This window comes from Enoplosus armatus, chromosome 15, assembly GCF_043641665.1.
Source record: "Enoplosus armatus isolate fEnoArm2 chromosome 15, fEnoArm2.hap1, whole genome shotgun sequence".
Classification (NCBI taxonomy): Eukaryota; Metazoa; Chordata; class Actinopteri; order Centrarchiformes; family Enoplosidae; genus Enoplosus; species Enoplosus armatus.
In genome coordinates this window covers 21,026,516-21,045,970 of record NC_092194.1, presented here as the reverse complement: position 1 = coordinate 21,045,970, position 19,455 = coordinate 21,026,516, and the positions used below count along the sequence as shown (strand labels likewise).

The window sequence follows — 19,455 nt, the reverse complement described above, 5'->3', positions numbered from 1 at the left end:
CTTATCGTTGAATGAATCTCAGTTACAGGTTTTGGTGGGCCTTTGTTTCTTATTTCTTATATCATTGATGCCAACTTTCATATTCTTGGCAAACCTGTGGAAGCCCTGAGAGGCAAGTGAGAAAAATGTCTGATCTAAATTGTTTTCTCTCCTGCGTTTATGACTTAAACGCAAAAAAAGTTTTTCAAAAAAGTTTTATAATTTTTAATTATTTATATATAATTTTTCAAGTGTTAGGAAAAAAAAGTGTGTAATACCTCAATACACATACTGTATATTGTGGGTTAGCAAGTCATGTCTTTCTTTTGGCTCGAAATGTTGTGTAGAATGTGTAGAAATGCTATTACACAATATCCAGTCTGTACCTTGTGTTTACCTTGAGTACTTGGAGAAATTAAAACTCACCTGGAAGAAAACATGAATGCTTTTAGTCCTAGAACAAGGGGTAGTGGTGCACTTCAGCACCATACTTCAAAATGAGTATTACAACAACAAACACACAAAACATTTTCTCCTGCCTAAGAAAAAAAACTTTTTAATAATTTACAAAGATTATCCTGGCAAAACCTGTTTTCACCTGTTGTTATAAACACAGGAGAAAAAACAATGTAGATCAGACTCACTCGTCTCTCAGGGCTTCAGTACATCTCCTTTAATAAGAATTAATAAATATTGAAAATTGCCACTAAGAGCCATTGAATTTTTTTTACAACAACAGTTTATACAAGATAACATAACAAAAAGATTTCAATAACTGTGTGTAATATAATTCCATAACAGAGTGTCTCAGTAACTGTGTGGTTCCTGATCTTGTTGTAACCCTGTAGACTAAACGATCTGTGTATTTAACTGACTGACCTGACTGATCTTCTAACCCTGCTCATGTTTCTTCAGGATGTTGAGGGCCCAACTGACACCACAGAAGCAAGTTCGTCTGAAGCTTTATCAAAACCCCTGGGCACAGTCAGAACTCAGTCACTGCCTGAGAGCATGGTAAACACGACCTCCACCGTAAAAGTCTCCAAAACCGACTCCCAGCAGAAATGTGTAGTCTCCTAGATCTAGAACTTCTCACTTCCTCTTGATCTAAGCATTGAACCTCCAGCTTCTTCCAGACCTCTTCTAGAATCAGCCATAGACTTTTCTCAAGAGCAAATCCCAGAACTCTCATTTGAAACCAATACTAGAGCCCCCCCACCTCTTCTAGAGCCTACCCTAGACTTCCCATTGTGTTCTAGAATCAAAGTCGGACCTGTCATTCCTTCTAGAACCAAGCCTAGAACACCAGTGTTTACAATCTATCATAGATCTCCCAACGTCTTCTAGATCCAACCTCAGAAGTCCTCTAGAACCAGGACTAGATTTCAAAGCTTCCTCTAGAATCTTATCGAGGAAACCATGAAAGTCCCCAGAGAGCTTTTTCTAGAGATCCAAGTTTACAATTCCTACTTCTCGTAGACACAAGTCTAGAGCTCAGTGCTTTTTTTTTTAGAAGTCCTAACTTCTTCTAGAACCAAACCAAAGAACTTGACTTTTTCTAGAACATTTTTACCAAAGCATCGCCCAGAACAAGCCCTGGAGCTCCTTATGTCTTAAAGCCAGCTGTAGAGCTCTTCTAGAACCAATGCTTTTTCTGCTACAACCAAACTCCTCATGTCTTCTAAAACCAAATCTAGAACACCACTTTCTTCTAGAATCTGTTCTAGACCTCCCAGCTTCTTCTAGATCCAACCGTAGAACTTCTCTAGAACTTCTCTAGAATCCAGCCCTCCAGGATCTTGTAGAACAAGACCTGGAACTTGCTTTTGACTTTTTCCAGAGCCTTTTTTTTTTTTTCTCAAACCAAACTCAGAACCCTCATCTTCTTCTAGAACTAAACCTAGAACGCTCATTTTCCTACAACCAAGTCTAGAGCACAACTGAACCATTCTAGCACCAAGCCAAGACCTCCAGGTTCTTCTAGAAATGTCTCACTTTCAATCCTCAGTGCATTTACATGGCAGAGAGTTCCAGATATTGGCTTCCAGCTGTTGTTGTTTACATTGGAACTGTGAACTCTTGTGTTTCTTACTGCATTATGACAAATACAGTAGAGGATAGGACTGAGTAATTCAATCAAGTCACACGTGTGCCAAAGATGTATTCTTTCCAAGTTTATTTGTGTTAACATGAAGGACTACTGAGCTCGCCCCTCCTCAGCAATTCTGCCTGGTAAAAGATGACGCAGCACATTATTTGCAGCTATGTGAGAAGTGCTGACTGCAGACTGATGGTATTTAGCATGTGGGGTGGACGGTTTTTAACAGTCTGTAATGAGCTTTTGCATGGACCTTCATTCTGATGGGTTAATATGTTTTTATAACAGGCAGAAACAAAGTGTACTCGTAGATACTCTTATATTTTGTGAACCATGTTTTATAATGTATCATATATAGGGAGTGGTGATTTAAAATAGTGAAACTTTTTGATTGTTGACCTTTCATTTACTATCTGAGCTCATTTGCCAGCAAACGCAGAGCATATCTGTGAAATAAACTCTCTTTGCTTGCTTATATGCATCTGCTCTTTGTATTTCTATAAGCTGAACGTGATAATTGTTGTTTACAGAGTTGATTGATTAACTGAGTAATTATTACCTTGATTAGTTGCTCAGTCACTGCCTGGTAGCAGGGGGAGTGTGGAGACAGATCAGCATATTCACTTTTACTCTCTACAATGCAGCTTTTGTACTTCAGGAAATGACCTTTTCTAAAATGACTGTTGGCCATGAAAATGCACTGGTTTGATCTGATTACTGATTAACACACTCCTGTTGGCAGGTGAAAACCATGTAACTCCAAATGTAGTTTTAGTTTAGTGTCAATTAATTAGAAGGATTGTCCTCAAATAATCCAAACATGATGTCACTGGCTTTTTTTTTTCATATAATTTCATTTATAATTTCAACCTAAGAACGGCACCCAAGACGCTGCCATTTTTGGAGATACAAGGTTTCCACCTGGAAGCAGCCGTACTGAGATGTCTTACATTACATGGCATGTGCTGTACTTGTACCTTGTTCCACTTTTGTCTTTCCGTTCTGTCTACATATCCAAACAAGAGGACAAATACAATAAACCCACATCAGTGATCTACTCCTCCGTCTCTCTTTCTCTGTGTCAGGAGCTCATGAAGGGACAGAGGGGGCTTGCATGGAGGGGGGATGACCCCGAGGGGCTGAAGACAAACACAGTACATACACAGAGCACACACACACACACACACACACCTGCAGTCACACCTGGCCACAACACACAGAGGACTCCGAGAGAGGAAGTCAAAGATTTCAGGGAGCAGTGAGGTGGACAGCCACGTGAGGTCAGTGGAGACGTCTCAAAGCTCAGTCCTGCCCACACCTGGACAAGTTCTGGTAAAATGTAGAAGTCCTCTAGAAACAGCAGCAGACGTATCCAACGTATCCAGTGTAACACCAGGTTAGCGAAACATCCATAGAAATCACACTCGCCGGCCTGGTTCCAGCATGACGCACAAAAAGCACCACCGTCCTCCTCCTAACCCTCTAACCCTGCAGGAGTGGATGCAGAGTCGAGGCCTGGTTGCACAGAAATAACTCACTGATGGACAAAACTGCTGTTCAGTCGCAACATAACCATCAACGTGTTGGTTTACTGGCTGATTGATGATGAAACCTCAGTTTGATGTGCAGGTTTACTCACACTCAACCCTGGTGAATGCTGTATGTATTTCACCCGCATTTACCTTTAATGCATTTCCTAATTTATATTCATACAGAGCCCAGGAGACATCAGGAGGCATTTTTGATATTTTTACTTTCTTGAAATTAGTGATTTGTAACCATTAATTACTAATTAGGGCTTTTAAAATGGCTAAATTTCGTCACTTGTACTCTTCAATGAATCATTTGTGCCCTTGAATAACTAAATAGTTCATTCTATTTGTCCTCGTTCCCCTCACGCACCACTTATTTTAACTTTGACCGAGCTAAATTGATATACTTCAAGTTTTGACCGTTAAGCACCATGTTGTGTTGTCTTCAGATAATTAGAGCTTGATTTAGAGTTTCAAAGGCAAATTATTCATGTGAAGGAACGAGTTACTAATGAGACAACCTTTTGTCAAAAATATTGTCCCCTAACAAAGAGAGAGACGGCTCTTTATATTCACGTTAGACTTCCGTGACATCAAAGACCAGTGAGCGGCTGAGTCACGACTGGCTTGTTGACTCTTGGTGTTCACCTTCTGTTCAGGCTGCATCGAATCCTCAGTGAGAAAGAAATCCAGTCATTTGAGGCATTGTTTGAACAACACGTGCTCATAATTCACTCTAGGAAGGAAGCAGGGGTCAAGAAAAGAGCAGTGAAAGCTAAAGATGAAGCAAAGATGAAGCAAAGATGAGGTTGAGAAGTGTTTTTACTGTGGTAACTGCTGACTCAGCTCCACCCCTGCAGCCTGAGGCCTCTTTTCTTTCCCTGTGATAAAGAGTCGCTGTCACTGGAGCCCTGCCGCCGCTCCAGGAAGTGGTTTCTGTACACAGGTGGGTGGAGCAGAGAGGGACAGAGAGAGGGGAGGGACTATGAGCGAGAGACAGAGAGACAGAGAGACAGAGAGGTGACCAGGCAGGAGGAGGAGACTGAAGTGTGAGAGGTGAAATTCCAGGTCAGAATTCTTTGATTAGGTCAATATTAGAGCTACAACCTGTTCAGGTAGATTCAGCTTAAAGCTGCAGTTTGCTCAGGACCCACATCAGCTCTCACCCTCCCTCCCCACCTCTGTACCTGCGACCCTGCAGCAGACAGCTTCAGCTGGGTGTGTTGTGTTTGTGTCCCAGGCCCGGGAGGAGCCTCGGCCGGCCGGGTCCCCGCCTGACCCCCGCTCCAGTGAGGGCGCCCTCCGCGTCTGCCTGGAGAGGGTGGGGCAGCTGGAGCTGTGGCTGCAGAGAGCCCGGAGGAGCCTGGTAGCTGCTGGAGCTGCAGGTTCATCGACCATGCAGCACAGCGTGGAGCAGCAACTCCTCACCTGCCAGGTAAGCCCCGCCCCCCGGGGGACCCAGTCACTCCCAGGATCTACAGGTCAAAAGAGGTCGACACACCTACAGTGAGTTAAAGCATATATATATAATATATATATATATATATATATATATATAATATTTTTAGATATCGAAGTAGGTTCTAACTGCAACCTGAAATGCAGCCGTAGAAGAAGTCGTACCTTCGTTTCACTTCATGTTTGAACTCTTTTCAGTATTTTTCTTTATTGTTTTTTGTTTTCATTGTGTTACTGTTAGACCTTTCAGTTTACTTGTTTTCTTCAGTTTTTTGGTTTATTCTGTCTTTCTTGTCCCATTAATGTTGTGTAATTTTAAATTGCACAATGAGAAATGATGTTGAAACAATGGATATATTTATATATATATATATATACTGTATATATATATATATATATATTTGTAGCCTAGATGTCCAAACAATTTTAAACTACATATCTTGCTGTTATTCATGACATGTAGATAAATAAATGTCTGCTTTGAAACTATCACAAAGTCATTGGTCAAAAAAGTGATAGTTGCTCTGATTCTGAGAAAGAAAAAAAGGTGGAATTTCCCCCCCCGGGATCAATTAGAGGCCTGAAGAGGTCAAATCTCATTGAACACTATTGTCTAGAATATAATTATATGCTGTGGCTTCAAGATGTCTCTTTAATGGATTAATGCAGTTACAGTAATCTGCACATGCACCTCCTGCAGCGACAAAACGTGAGGCTTCAGTCAACGAACTGCTCGGTGTCTGACAGCTGATCAAAATCCCAAAGCAAAGGTCGCTTTTTAAATGTCTTGAAACGTCAACATGAATTTGTTTGATAATCTTTCTTCCTCCAGTCGACTTTAAACTCGTCTTAAATTACAGAATCACTGATTCAGAGTTACGAACTAGAAAGTAAAACTCGTTTTTCAAATCAGCTCTGAGATCAGTCTGAGATCCTAATCCCTCTGCGGTCCGTGTGCAGCAAGCAGCTAAGAATAGTAAGAATCACGGGTCACCGGTCGAGTCACGTGACTTTACAAACATTTCAAGTTGCACAATGAGAGCAAGAGCAAAATATGACTCATGGATCATTTCCACGCGCTCGCTGCTTATTTCTGATCTTGCAACTTCTCAGCTCGCCTCAGATGCAGAGTTGAGAAAGTCTCTAACGTCCTCCCATCATATGATGTAAGATGCAGAGACACATCTGGCCCCGGACGTGGACGAGTCAAAGTTCCTGAGCGAGGAATGTGCAGTCAGTTAAAGTTGATCCCAGTCATGTCTGTGTGATATGGATCTGTTTGTTTTTACTATCTCAGTGCTGAAAACACAGTGATTACGACACTTGCGGCCGTAAACACAAGCGCCACGTTGGTACGTTGATCAGCCGGGTGTGAGCGCTGCACCGACAACACATCTGTTCGCACAAAGACTCTCAAATCAAAACATTTTCAACCTCATTCACTGAACATCAGTACTTCCTTGATCTCAGGTCAGAAGAGTCTCATTAACTGTTTTATTACCTCTGACGTTTGTTTAAGTCTGCTTGTAAAAGTGCGACTGTCCATTCAAACAGGACAAGAAAGTGAAAGATCACTAAACATTAACCTGAATCAAACATTTTTACGACTCTTTTTGAATCCACTGCCACTGCCTCACTCTCTGTAAGCGTCTTGATATTTCGCACAGTAGAGCTTTAGTTAAATACCGCATTAAACTCTGTCAGTTAGCCTCCGTCACAGGTTGGTGTTTGCACTGAGGGCGCAGTGAGGCTGCAGAGGAGGTGACCAAAGATCAGGACGTCAGAAATCAGCTCATCGAGAGTTTTAAACTCTGCCAAGTGTCCCTGACTGCTGAACAAACACATGAAAACAGGCTGCAGCTACAGCAGAGGCACTGCTGCCAAAGCCACTAATGTACTAGTTTATGTTATCAGGTAGCTTTTCAAATCATTGATTTAGTTTAAGATGTAGTCGTAGTTTTTAAAGGAACTCGTCATCCCTCACTTTATTTGAAAAATTAAAAACCACCACATTTGGAGACACACACAAAAAGTAAAAGTCTCACAAAATGGATATACTCATGCATAGTACAAGTACCTCAAAACAGTGCTTAAAAGTTCTGTACCTGAGTACCTGTACCTAAATGTAAAATATGGATATTTGCTGGTTGGGGATGATTCAGTCTGCGGTACAATAGTCTTCAGTCAATAGAGTCAAGCCCTCATTATTACGTCCTCATTCAAAGCGTTGGCAGGTATTTTCCTCCCAGGATTCACTCCCCGCTGACCCCGAGAGTGTAACTGAAGCCTCCATTAAAGTTTCAGAGGTTAAACACGTCCCACAGTCACACGAAACGTTTGAATGAAGCTTTGTGGACAAACAAACAGCGACTGATGAGATCTTGTCTCCTGCTCGAACTTACTGAAGAGCCTGTCCCCTGTCAGACAACCTGATGCTGCCTGGAGTCGGTGAGATGATGACAAACAAAACGTCGGTCTCTGCTTCCCAAACATAAGCAGGTCACAAGCTTCACCGCCTCCCGTCATCGCCCCACTATCTTGCTTATGTTAAAGGGCGACAGGCTCTGCTCTGCATGCTCTATACCTTGTGATACATTAGACACAGTACTTGTCTTTGTCTAACACATGTCCACAGTGATGATACTTACGCTCACTCCCCCCATGCAGCCTCTACGTCATGTCATGAGGTCGTCAAGTACTTCTCCAGTCTTCACCCTTACATGGTTATACATGTTTCTCAACAATCACTCTTAGATTATATTTCAATGCATTTTCCATGTACTTGTACATAAATATTGTAACACATACATTTCCATAACAAGAGCTCGTGACCCAGATCTACCTTGAACATCATCTATGGACCTTTGTGCCGCATTGTTCTCACATGACCTCCTAATCTAAATCTGTTTTGTCAGAGCGGGGGCCGGACCTGTGGTGAAAGAGACTAAACGTATAATAAAGGAGGACAGGTGTGTCTCCACTCAGCTTCCACCTGAAGTTTAAGTACTGAATAGGTGTGTGTGTGTGTTAATGTACAGGACATGTTCCTGGAGATCGAGCAGAACGTTGCCAGCCTGTCGGCGCTCGGCCAGGCCGCCGATCAGCAGCAGCAGCAGCAGCAGCAGCAGCAGCAGCAGGATGAACTGGGAGCTGTGGGATCCCAGCAGGAAGCGGCGGAGCTGCTCTCCTCCAAACTGGAGCTCCTGAAGGCCAACCTGGTCTGCTTCCACCAGCTGCTGCAGGACAGACAGGGAGAGGAGAGAGTCGTCGCCCACAAAGAGCCACAGGAACAGGTGCAGACAAGCTGTGTGAGCAGACGTGAACTGAAACAGTCCAAACAGGATCAAACACAAAGTGTGTGTGAAACGTCTCGTCTAAAGAACTCTTTTTGACACTTTGACAGGGTCCAACAAAATATTTAAAATTCGTATTTTGTAGTTTTTCTGTGTGACTTTCTCAGCTCCGACGTTTCGATGTGGATACGAGACGTGTGGATGTTTTGAAAATGAAAGTACAAATATTCAGAGATGTCAAGTCAGTAAATTTTATAATACATCAGTTATTTATTCAGATAAACTTCCGTAAGAAGGCACACGGTCAAACTCTTATGATCTATCTCATTGCTTTGACTATTTTAGTTTAAAAAGATGTTTCTGCACATGTGGCGAAGTCCCTCCCTGATAATTATTAGCAAGTTTGCAAATAATCCATTTCAGGCTCCCGAGCACCTCGTTAGTGGTTTCACGCCTCGCATGGAAGCAGGTCTGTTCAGTGTCACATCTGCAGGTGCTAAGCAGAGTTTTCAAGTCTTTCAAGTCTTTAGAGGAAACTCAAGTCTTCACAAGCAGATCGCACGTCAAAATGAAAGTCTGTCAAGTGCTGAACTTTAAAGGTCTGCTGTGTTTAGTGTTTAGTGGCACTGCCTGCAGAGTGTTTTACTGTTAACCAGGTGAAAACTTCAGAGTTTAAAGTCACGTCTCAGAGTACTAAAGTCCAAGTCCAGTCTCAAGTCCTCAGTACATTTTTACGTCCTTAATGTTCTTCTCCTGTTTGTCTCAGAAGTCGGTTCCTCAGCCAGAGCGCCACCCGGAGTCCAGGTTGAAGCGCAGCAGCAGCGTTCAGGAGATCTTCTCCTCTCCGAGAAACAAACTGCTCAGGCAGAGCAGCCTGCAGCAGCAGAAGGTGCCGGTGAAGTCAATGCATCTCTGTCCCATCGATCCCTCTCAAGCTTTATTAGACCCTCATGAGACTCTGAGACCCAGAACTAATATTATTAAACCCTCATGTCAGAGGTGGGTGACATGACTGACATGACAACACTGGATGTTTGATAAATGGCCAATATCTGCGTCATTGTAAAAGCAAACCAGTACGCTGTTTTTATTGATGTTCGGGCGGTTGGAGTTTCCTTTTCATATCTATATTATCTATATTTTTTCCAGGCTGCTCTCAGGCCCAACTTGAATCCAAAGTTAGATCTGTTGTGTTGACACCGTTGCTTCACATTTAGAGTCCCAACAAACCTTTGCATGCTGGGAAACTACCAGAGGAGTGTTTAAACGTCATGTCGCTGTATATTCAAGTGCTCTGTTGCTGCTGGTTGTGCAGGAGTTGGAGCAGGAGCTGACTGAGCAGAGAGGACTGACTCAGGCCATCGCCAGGCAGGGCAGCAGAGCTCGACTCCACAGCCAGGAGCCAGAGGACCACAGCCAGCTGTCACCATGGTAACACATCACTCGGTTATATTGATATATATATTTTAACGATATATTACAGGATATAGTTTGTGTTTTATTTAGTTTATCTGTCTCGTATTTGGCAGTAATAAATTGTTTTCCCTGACTTTCCAAGAAATGAGCATCAGCATCTTTAACACAACAGGACAGAATAAGACACAGTGGTTTCATTGTTTATTCTCCAACTTTATTTGATTTATCCGATCAGTGCAATGCAATTTTACATTAATGTACTGATTTGGAGAGACAAATAGACATAATTCAAACAGATACCTCCAGCCTCCATCGACCAGAGCCCGCTGGAAGAAAGAAAGATGAAGTGAAATGAAGTGTTCATTCTCAGCCTCTTCTCCTCCTGCAGGTGGCCTCCTGCTGAGCCTGATGTGGAGGAGGACTCTGCTCAGAGGAACTGGGATCGCCTTCACAGCCGGCTGCTGGCGTTGGAGGAGAGCTGGCTGCTTCCTCCCTCTGAGGTAAGGCCTTCAGCGTGAGGGCTGAAGTGCTTGATTATCACTCTCCAAATACAAAAAAGAAAAGAAAAATTGCTGTTCTCGCCATGTTTGATTATCACCTTCTTTGAGCAGAAGGCACTTTGTTGCCTCTTTGGTGTTATGGGGACTCCTGCAGGGTTTGATAAGAGTTGTGCGTGTCTCCGACTTCTGATGTTTTTCTCTCTCTCTCTGTCTTCTTGTCTGTGACTCTCTCTCTCTCTCTCTCTCTCTCTGAAGGTGACAGACTCATCTAAGAGGCGTAGTGATGGAACAGCAGGACGTATGATTGACACACAAACCCTGAAAGAGCTCCAAACCCACATCAGCCATCTGAGAGAGCTGGGCCTCACAGCGACAGAGCCTCTGAATCAGGTGTTTATCAGAGAATATGTATGCTGTTACATGTGACCCCTGGACAGTTGCTGCTTTCATATTCCAGACCAGAGGCTCCCAACCTGCGGGTCAGGACCCCTCAAGGGGCCAGGAGATGGATCTGAGGGGCGACAGGGGACATATGAATGAAAAAAGAAACAGGAATCAGCCTCAGATACCTCTAACAGCTAGAGAGCAAGAAAGTTTGGGAAATAAAAGATGACATATCAGAGGAGTGTTGCTGTTTGTATTAAAGCGTAAACAACAACAAAAAAAACTGGACTGAGTCGAGTCTTCGTAGATCAGATTTCAAACCACATTTCTCTTTGTTGAATCAAATTAAAGTGAGCTGGATATGAAGGTGGAATCCCCGGCAAGCTGTTTTTTTTTCACCGCTCACCGCAGGACGCACGTTTTGACATCACACTTTACAAAAAGAGGAGCAGGAAACAACAAACATGAAAGGCGGCCGATAAGAGCAGAGCGATGCCAGACTGATGAAGAGGTGTCGTGCTTCCTCAAGCGACACAGCAGATGCCAGCCTCCTCCTCCTCCTCCTCCTCCTCATTATTCATGTTGTCTTGTGCTGAATAAGATTTGACAAAAAAGCAGAATTTCCATCTGAGTGACTAAATACTTAAATACTGAATTTGTCTCAGTTTCCTAAAATTGTTTTTGTTAATAGTTTGACTCACGTCTCTGACCCCAGGCCTCCCCTGTGGACGGCTCCCATCAGACGCTGGACGAGGGTTTGTTTCATGTGCTGTACGGAGCGTCCCTGTCCCTGTCCTCCATCAACAACCTGCTGCACTCTCCTGCTGGGACGTCACATGAAGACACACAGCTGAGGCTGCTGCAGCTGCAGGTGGGACTCACCACAGCAAACACAAGTTCACTCTACAAGTTTGCTTTGACTTGAAAGGAGGAGACAACAACAACAACAACGAAAAGGTTTCTCTGAAGACTCTGCGGCTCATCAGAGTCGTGATCCATATAACTGGTTCAAATGATGCTAAAGATGGGACTGTTGGTCCGTCGGTGGGTCCAACACTTTGACCTGGACTAAAATATCTCAGCAAGTACCTGATGCATTGGCACAAACATCGGTACAGACGTTCATGCTGATCTGATTATTAACTTTTCATCATCAACGCCATCATCAGGTCAAATTCTTTATTTGTTTAATACTAAATTCTTGCATGCAACATATGACATTCCCATTAGCTGCACTTTATGCTTAGTGCTAATTAGCATATGTTAGCATGCTGACATGCTACACTAAGATTAGCATTTAGCTCAACGTACCACTGTGTCAAAGTGGGTGGAGACTCTCAGTGTTGTTTACACTTTATAGACCCAACAATCAGTTACCTGTAGAAATACTTGAGAGGTTAATGGATGATTAGAATAATTACTAATAACTGAGAGACGCATTGCCATTGGAATTATTTGGTGCCACCAAAATTTGAATATTGTACCCTAAAAGCTGGAGCAGGAAACGCTGACCTCCTGCGAAGGACCGAAGCTACCCTCTGCTGATATTGATAAATAAAACATAAATAAAACTTGTACCAGCTGATTATGATGAAAACTCTTAATTGGACTTCCTGGGATTCCTTTTCAGAGTCTGTCAGCAGAGCTGGCTACCCTTGGCAGTGAGCTGGCTTCTCAGGGGTCAAAGGTCAGCCGTGTCCTGGGGTCAGAGTGTGGCCAGCAGGGTGTAGATGATCTGTGTAGAGTCCTTCCTGTGGTCCAGGCTGCAGTGACCAGCAGAGAGAAGCAGCTCAGAGACCAGCAGGAGGAGGCCGCAAAACATCAGGTCAGATATCATCACCGACTCTTATTAACACGCTGATCTGCCCTGAAATGTTTAAATAAGTAATAATCAAAGTTTTATCTCAACTGTATTGTGTTTATGATCTGAGTGAGTGTCCTACTGTCTTCTGTTGGTCGTCACTTACACAGTAACTCCTCTGTCTTATACCTCATCTAACATATTTAGTTACAAGTCTTAAAGTGGAAATAACCTTTTCCTGTTTATTCCCAATAAAACTCTTGTTGTTTACTGCAGAATCAGTGTTATCTGTTTAACCAACAGATGCAACTAAACGAGTTGCATGCGGCCTTCACTTCTAACCAGCCGACTGTTCACCGAATAATTAATGAATTCAGTGGAACCCCGGGCCCCAACAAACAACTACAGGTACTGTTTAATCTGAGTGGTCTGAGTGAACTGCTGCTGACGTTTGATGGTTTTAGAGCTGCAACGATTAGTTGATTAATAACTCATTAATAACTTTTTAAGCAAAAATTCTCTGGTTGCAGCTCCTCAAATGTGAGACTTTTCTGCTTTTCTCTGTTTCACGTCATTATAAACTGAATATATTTGGGTTTTGAAGTGTTGGTCAGATAAAACAAGACATGTGAAAATGATTGTTAAGCTAACTTATTAAAACTCAATACAAAGAGGATAGAAAAAGACACTGCAAAACTTAAACCTATCACATCAAAGGTCAAAGGTCAGCCACCTTTTTACTTTAAGATGCATTTGCTAGAGTGCTTTTTGTCTCTAAGTAAGTAGAAGTTTAATTAATATAAGTTGTCAAAATAAACTTGACTGCTGTAGGAAAAATACTGTGAGACACATTTTACTGAAGTGGTTCTGGATATGAACTACAGGAAAACAAGAAGAACAGACCTAGTTTTATGAAGTAATACCCAACTGCAGTTCATGCACCAGTGTTTATTATCTTTGTGTCGACTGAGCAACAGTCAGACAAGTAAATGTGCTCAGACGAGTGATGATTGTTTGTCACAGCGTCCATGTGTTTGTTTTCCAGGCTGTGGTTCAGACGCAGGAGTCTCTGCAGCAGCAGGTCGAGCAGGTGAGCTCCCTGCTGGAGGAGGCTGCCCGACACCACCTGCCTGCCTCCATCATCCAGCAGGCCACACAGCTGCAGGTATGTCACGTCTGGGTCAGGCGTTTAGAAATAAAAAGTCTGCTTTGCGTGAGTACTTAGACATCATGACAAGATGATACTGAATAGGTGATAATTCAGTCGCCACAAGCGTTTTGAAATTGTCCCTTCTGTGTGCAGGGTGAGCTGGACGGCGCTCTGGGTGGTGTTCGCTCCCGCTGCGAGGAGCTGAGGAGCAGTGTGGAGCTGCAGCAGCAGTATGAGCGGCTGGTCCGCAGCCTGGAGGAGCTGCTCGCTCTGGGCTCTGAACGCCTCAAACAGCAGCCGGACACAGAGCTCCACGACAGGGCTCAGCTCCAGCAGCAGCACAGCAGTCATACGGTCAGTCTGTGGACAACATACAGTTCAGAGTGCTTTGGTATCTAAAAATAAAAGCTTAAACATGCATATTTAACATTGCACTCCCTTTCTATTTTCAGAAGTTCTTCCAGTTCCTGGTTCATCATTTTAGGATCCTGCAGTACCTGACCCAGAGAGTCCCAGAGAGCGCCCTCCAGAGGTGGGAGGGTGTAGTGATGGGCCTTCTGGATCAGGTGGACCGACTGCAGCAGCACGGACTGGAGCAGGGGACCAGGATGCAGGAAACATTTCAGGTAGTGCATGGGATGAGGTTTATTTATTTGCAGAGTCAGTAATAAAGGCAGTAGTAAGAGAGTCACATTTGAGGAGACAATATAAAGTTGATCCAAACAAGTATTCAGATGTTCTTCCTGCTTCAACCTTCAACACAAACGTCTCCAACAAGTGAAACATTTCTCCTCTGAAGCACAAACTTAAACAATCCAGCCTCGTAAAAGATAATTACTTCCTAATCTGTACATGAATTATTATGAAACTGGGAGTAGTGTGAAATGTGACCATAACACTACAGTGACGAGTAAAATACTGTGTGACATAAGGTTTGTTGCTTTGAAGAGTTTCAGACTGTCATTAGTGTGTTTTTAGCCAAGCTAGCGTTAGCAGCGTGGCTCGAGTGTGTGTCAGTCGTCGGTTCAACACTTTGGTCCAAACTGAAATATCTCAGCAGCTGTTGGATGGATTGCCATGGAATTTGGTTCAGACATTCATGTCCCCCTCAGGATGAATTGCAATAACTTTGGTGATCCTCTGATTTGTCATCTAGCGCCATCATCAGGTTAAACTTTCAATTGGTCCATTACTTTGGTTTAAGACCAAACACCTGCAAAACCAATGACATTCCAATCAGCCTCAAATGCACTTTGTGTTTAGTCCTAATTAGCAAATGTTAGCATGCTAACACGCAGAACTAAGAGGGTGAACACGGTAAACATTATACCTGCTAAACATCAGCATGTTAGCATTCTGACGTCAGCATTTAGCTTAAAGCAATGCTGTGCCAAAGCGTAGTCTCACAGATGCTAACATGCTAACATGTTTGGAACCAGAAGGTATCTAAGAGAACCATCATGTAGAATAATACAGTCATACAATCCACTGATCTATCGGAGTCATCTGTTCACCACAGTCCGAGAGACATTTTGCTAACACATATTAATGACATGGATTATTGTGAATTATGTAACAGGTGGATTTAATTAAAGCCACCAGGAATGAGAAGAAAACACAATCACAGAATTGATTGTAATAAACCATTCTGACCATCATCATTTCTCCATCTGTCTCAGATCTGGTCACAGTGGGAGGAGGACAGCGCCTGGTCAAACTCCCTGCTGAGCGACATTGAGACTTCATTTCCCAAGATGCACGAGGGGGGTGATTCTGAGGAGCAGACATCAGAGAAGCTCTCTGCCTCCCAGGTTATTTTCATTAATACATGTGTTCTCTCTGGCTGTCAGGGGATAATACTGATTCACCAACAGGCGGCCGACCAGGGGACAGAGCGCATTTTGCAATGTTCCATTCTGCTCATTTGGAGACGGTTGGCCGCTCTCTCTCCACGCTGCACTTTGTGCATGGCACTCAAAACCTAATTGGCTCAATTAAATACAAGCGAATGGGTTGTTTTCTGTAGGAGCACATGATGTTCCTCGGCTTTGATGCGAGTTATTAGCCGAGCGGAGACCTCCAACTAGAACTCATTTTGGTTCATATTCCCTGTTGCTCTGCTGCGGGATTGGAAATGTGTCTCTTATTCATCTGAAATGGACTGTGAAGACGGGGGCGTTGAGGGATGGAGGCTCTTACAGCAGCCATTTTAAGACATCTCAGACTCGTGTCACGTTTCACATCACCAGCCTCAACAACCGAACTTCATCAACTTTGGCTGCACTTTGAGTTAATGCTGACCTTCACGTTAATATGCTGACTTATTAGCCTTTGCATGCTAATGTGGAAATCTGTGAGCAAGTGTAATGTATTTGCCTAGTGTTAAAAGCACAGTTTGACATTTTGGAAAAGATTCACAATCCACCCAGCTGTGATGCGTATCCACTGGTTGCCTGGCAACGTCACGGTGACGTCAAGAGTGCCAAGAAATGGTTACAGAACTTAAGCTAACATGCTAATTACAGCAGCAAGCTTTACAGGTGCAGCGGCAGGCTAGCTGTTGAAAATAAGATATATATTAGTAAAATTAATATAAACTTAACTTGATTAGACTAAAACTGTCGAATGGAGTTTTGTCATAACTTTGCAAAAAACACTAACTGGTAGCATTAGGAAGCTAACAGGTGAGCATGTTAAGGTTAGCATTAAGTTAATAATACAAAGTCCACAGCAGCCTGAGCCTGAAATGTCATAAAATGGCTGTTTGGAGTTTAGACATGAAGCTCTGACATTTTGTGTAGTGGTTTTATGTTTTATGTGTACATAGAGGGATTAGCTCCAATGTTAGAGCGCTCGCTTAGCATGCGAGAGGTAGCGGGACCAATGCCTGCATCCTCCAATCCACATCATTTGTGTAGTTTCCCCCCCGGGATCAATAAAGTATTTCTGATTCTGTAGTTGGTGTGAGGTTCTTCGGTCTGTGTGAAGAGTTAAACATGCATGTATGTCAGATACAGTTATGGAAGAAAGTGTTATAAAGTTTTGTCTTTCCGACAGGAGCTTGGTGGCCTTCTGGAGGGGAGCAAGGCGCGGTTCAGTCGGATGCTGCAGGCGGGGCTCTGGCTGCAGATAGTGGGCTGTAGAGGAGTGGGTGGGACCACCAGCCAGCTGGAGGCCCGCTGGAGGGCCCTGCACAAGAAGGTGGAGCACAAACGCACCAATGCAGACAAGAACAGGAAGCTGAGGAGCAGGTGAGTGACAAACTTTACCACTGCAACGTTAGACCTTGTCCTGAGTTTAGACTTAATACGTTTTGTCTGTTAAGTATTAAATGTGTCAAATATTAGATTAGATTAATTTTCATTGAAATGTTGAATTAAATTCTTCCCCTTATTATTGAAAATCTTCCTTCCTTTAATCGCGGTATAATTTTGTTTTTATATTGTGATCAAAACATAGTAAACTAGTCAAATAAAATGTTTTTTTAATAATAAATGTACCTATAAAAGATGTCTATATATATAATAAATATGGTATAAATAGAAATGATTCAGATGACACTGTATTCTTTGCTATTTTCCATCAATAAACAGGTTTCTTCGTGACTCAGCTGTACTGGCTGACTGGATGGGCGGGGCCAGAGAGCTGATTGACAAATGGAGTCAGCTCTCCGTCTCGGCCGAGGAGGAGACGGATGTTGAGCAGAGGCGTGACCACTACCTCCAGTTTGTGGTGAGTAGGAGCTGGAGACACCCACAAACTCATTGTAAATACCAAACTCCACTGAGAAAACCATCATTTAAACCTGCACAACTTTTAACAACTAAGTTGGCTGTTGGTTTTTGTTTTTTGTCATCTTTCATATATAAAGACTTGTGCACATTCTTGGCCTTCAGATGACTGAAGTCTGTCCATATTGAATTTAATATAATTAGAGCATCTAGTTTTGATGTCAGTAGAGTTTTGATGTAGCAGAAAAGGGAGTTGATACTGTCAGATATTTTGGCACCAGGTCAGTTCATCTCTGAGCTGATGGTGTTGATCAACGACCCTGTCAAACCCCACAGACCAACTGTCATTTTTCTGATTGTGAAGAAGAGAATATAACAAAACACTTCTATTTCAGGCTTTGACCAAAGACTTGGAGGCCAGATCTGGACTGAAGTTGGCTGTCATGGGTGCTGGAACCCAGCTGGTCCAGCTGAAGGAAGCAGAGAATCTAGAGGACAAAGAGACTTCACTATCTCAGACTTCAGACCCAGACCTCTGCTCCATCCACTCCCAGCTCAGACAGATAGAGCTGGACTGGTCCAGTCTGTTGGCCGCGGTCCCTGTTGTCCAACAAGCTCTGCATAAGGTGAGAATCCTTATCTCAACATCTCCTTGCTGGGTTGGCACACAATGTCCAATTTGTCCAGATGTTCGTGTTTCCAAGTCGATGTATTCTAATGACTTTGGTGATCCCCTGACCTTTCCTCCAGCAGCACCATGAGGTTGTCATTTTTTTTAAATATCTCGACAACTAGGGGACGGATTGCCTTAAATTTGGTTCAGACATTAATGTTCCTCAGAGGACGAATTGTTAGAACTTTGAGTCCCTTTCATCTAGCACCATCATCAGGTTAAATTCCAATTTGTCCAAAAACATTGACATTCCCATCAGCCTCAGCTGTACTTTGTGTTAGTGCTAATTAGCTAATGCTAACACAGCACAGCTGTCTCTAAGTACAGCTTCACAGAAGGGATTCATCTTATGATTATGGGCTGCTTGTGGATTAAGAACCCGACCGTGAAGCGCAGTGTCCCAAATGGAGTCGCTAAAAGTCAAAAGTTATGAAAACTGAACAGTCCAGGTTTCTACAATGACACTGGCCAAAATAACAAAAGGAATGGAGGTTTTTGTCCTCGTGTGTTTCAAACTTTTTACCTAAATGTGCTTCTCCGTGTCCATATGTACAGTCCAGTGCAGTTTGGTATTTCAAAAGCCACGCCGCAGTCTTTCTGTCACCAATTAGTTTTAAACATCCCCACTGTGCAGCACAATGCCATCCTGAGGACTCTTCTCGCCCTTATTGGTGTGAAACCATTCTCCCCTTCATCTGTCTGTCTGTCTGGATCTTTCTTTCTTCTTTTCTCTACTCACCTCTCTGCTCTAATCTTCTTCCTCCATGCTCTCCTCTTCTTCTTCCTTTCTCTCCCATCTTCCCAACCTCTCAGCTCTCTTCCCTCTCTCCCTCTTCTTCATCCCCTCTCACCTCCTCTTCCTGCCGTTCTTATTATTTTCTGTTCCTCTCTTTTCTCCTCCTCACCTCAGTTTTTTTGTCTACTCCTCTTATTCATAGTCTTTTCTCTCCCCTCCCTCTCACTCACCTCCTTTTCAAGCTTAAGTTCAAAAGGTTAAGTGCAGATTTAGTTTTAAAGCTGATATTTATCTCAGAGCAAAGCCTTTTACAGCCTGTTGACATGATTAACATTTTTAAATCACTCCTGCAGCTAACAGGCTGACAGACTGGAACTTAAGGAGTATAAAAAGTTATTATTTGTTGAAGGCCAGATGAATTCAGACGTAATTTTGACATCATTCCTCCTCCTCCTCCTCAGCGATGGATGAAGACGTTAACCCAGCAGGGGGCCCTGCAGGAGCTGCAGGCCTGGCTGGGAGCGGCTGAGTCCCGGCTGGAGGAGCACCACAGCAGAATCGACCAAACCTCCTCCACCAACAGCGATCTGCGTCAGCTCCTGAAATACTGCAAGGTAGAAAAAGTCCTGATTACTGCAGTACTTTCAGTATTTGGTGTTTTAATTGAAGTTCTGTACTAGAAGTTTGTCTGTCATGCCATGACA

General features: G+C 43.2%; 1 protein-coding gene across 1 annotated transcript in view; it reads left to right on the top strand.

The window, feature by feature from the left end:
- The window catches only part of syne2b (spectrin repeat containing, nuclear envelope 2b), a 114,127-nt gene that overhangs the window by 62,173 nt on the left and 32,499 nt on the right, over nt 1-19,455 (top strand). The window contains exons 79-95 of the mRNA XM_070920766.1: nt 895-1,047; nt 3,163-3,231; nt 4,850-5,044; nt 8,106-8,360; nt 9,127-9,249; nt 9,676-9,791; nt 10,165-10,276; nt 11,376-11,531; nt 12,291-12,485; nt 13,507-13,626; nt 13,765-13,965; nt 14,064-14,237; nt 15,291-15,422; nt 16,669-16,862; nt 17,205-17,343; nt 17,738-17,968; nt 19,213-19,365. Coding sequence (XP_070776867.1) covers nt 895-1,047; nt 3,163-3,231; nt 4,850-5,044; nt 8,106-8,360; nt 9,127-9,249; nt 9,676-9,791; nt 10,165-10,276; nt 11,376-11,531; nt 12,291-12,485; nt 13,507-13,626; nt 13,765-13,965; nt 14,064-14,237; nt 15,291-15,422; nt 16,669-16,862; nt 17,205-17,343; nt 17,738-17,968; nt 19,213-19,365 — 2,718 coding nt within the window. The remainder of the gene's footprint in view (nt 1-894; nt 1,048-3,162; nt 3,232-4,849; nt 5,045-8,105; nt 8,361-9,126; nt 9,250-9,675; nt 9,792-10,164; nt 10,277-11,375; nt 11,532-12,290; nt 12,486-13,506; nt 13,627-13,764; nt 13,966-14,063; nt 14,238-15,290; nt 15,423-16,668; nt 16,863-17,204; nt 17,344-17,737; nt 17,969-19,212; nt 19,366-19,455) is intronic.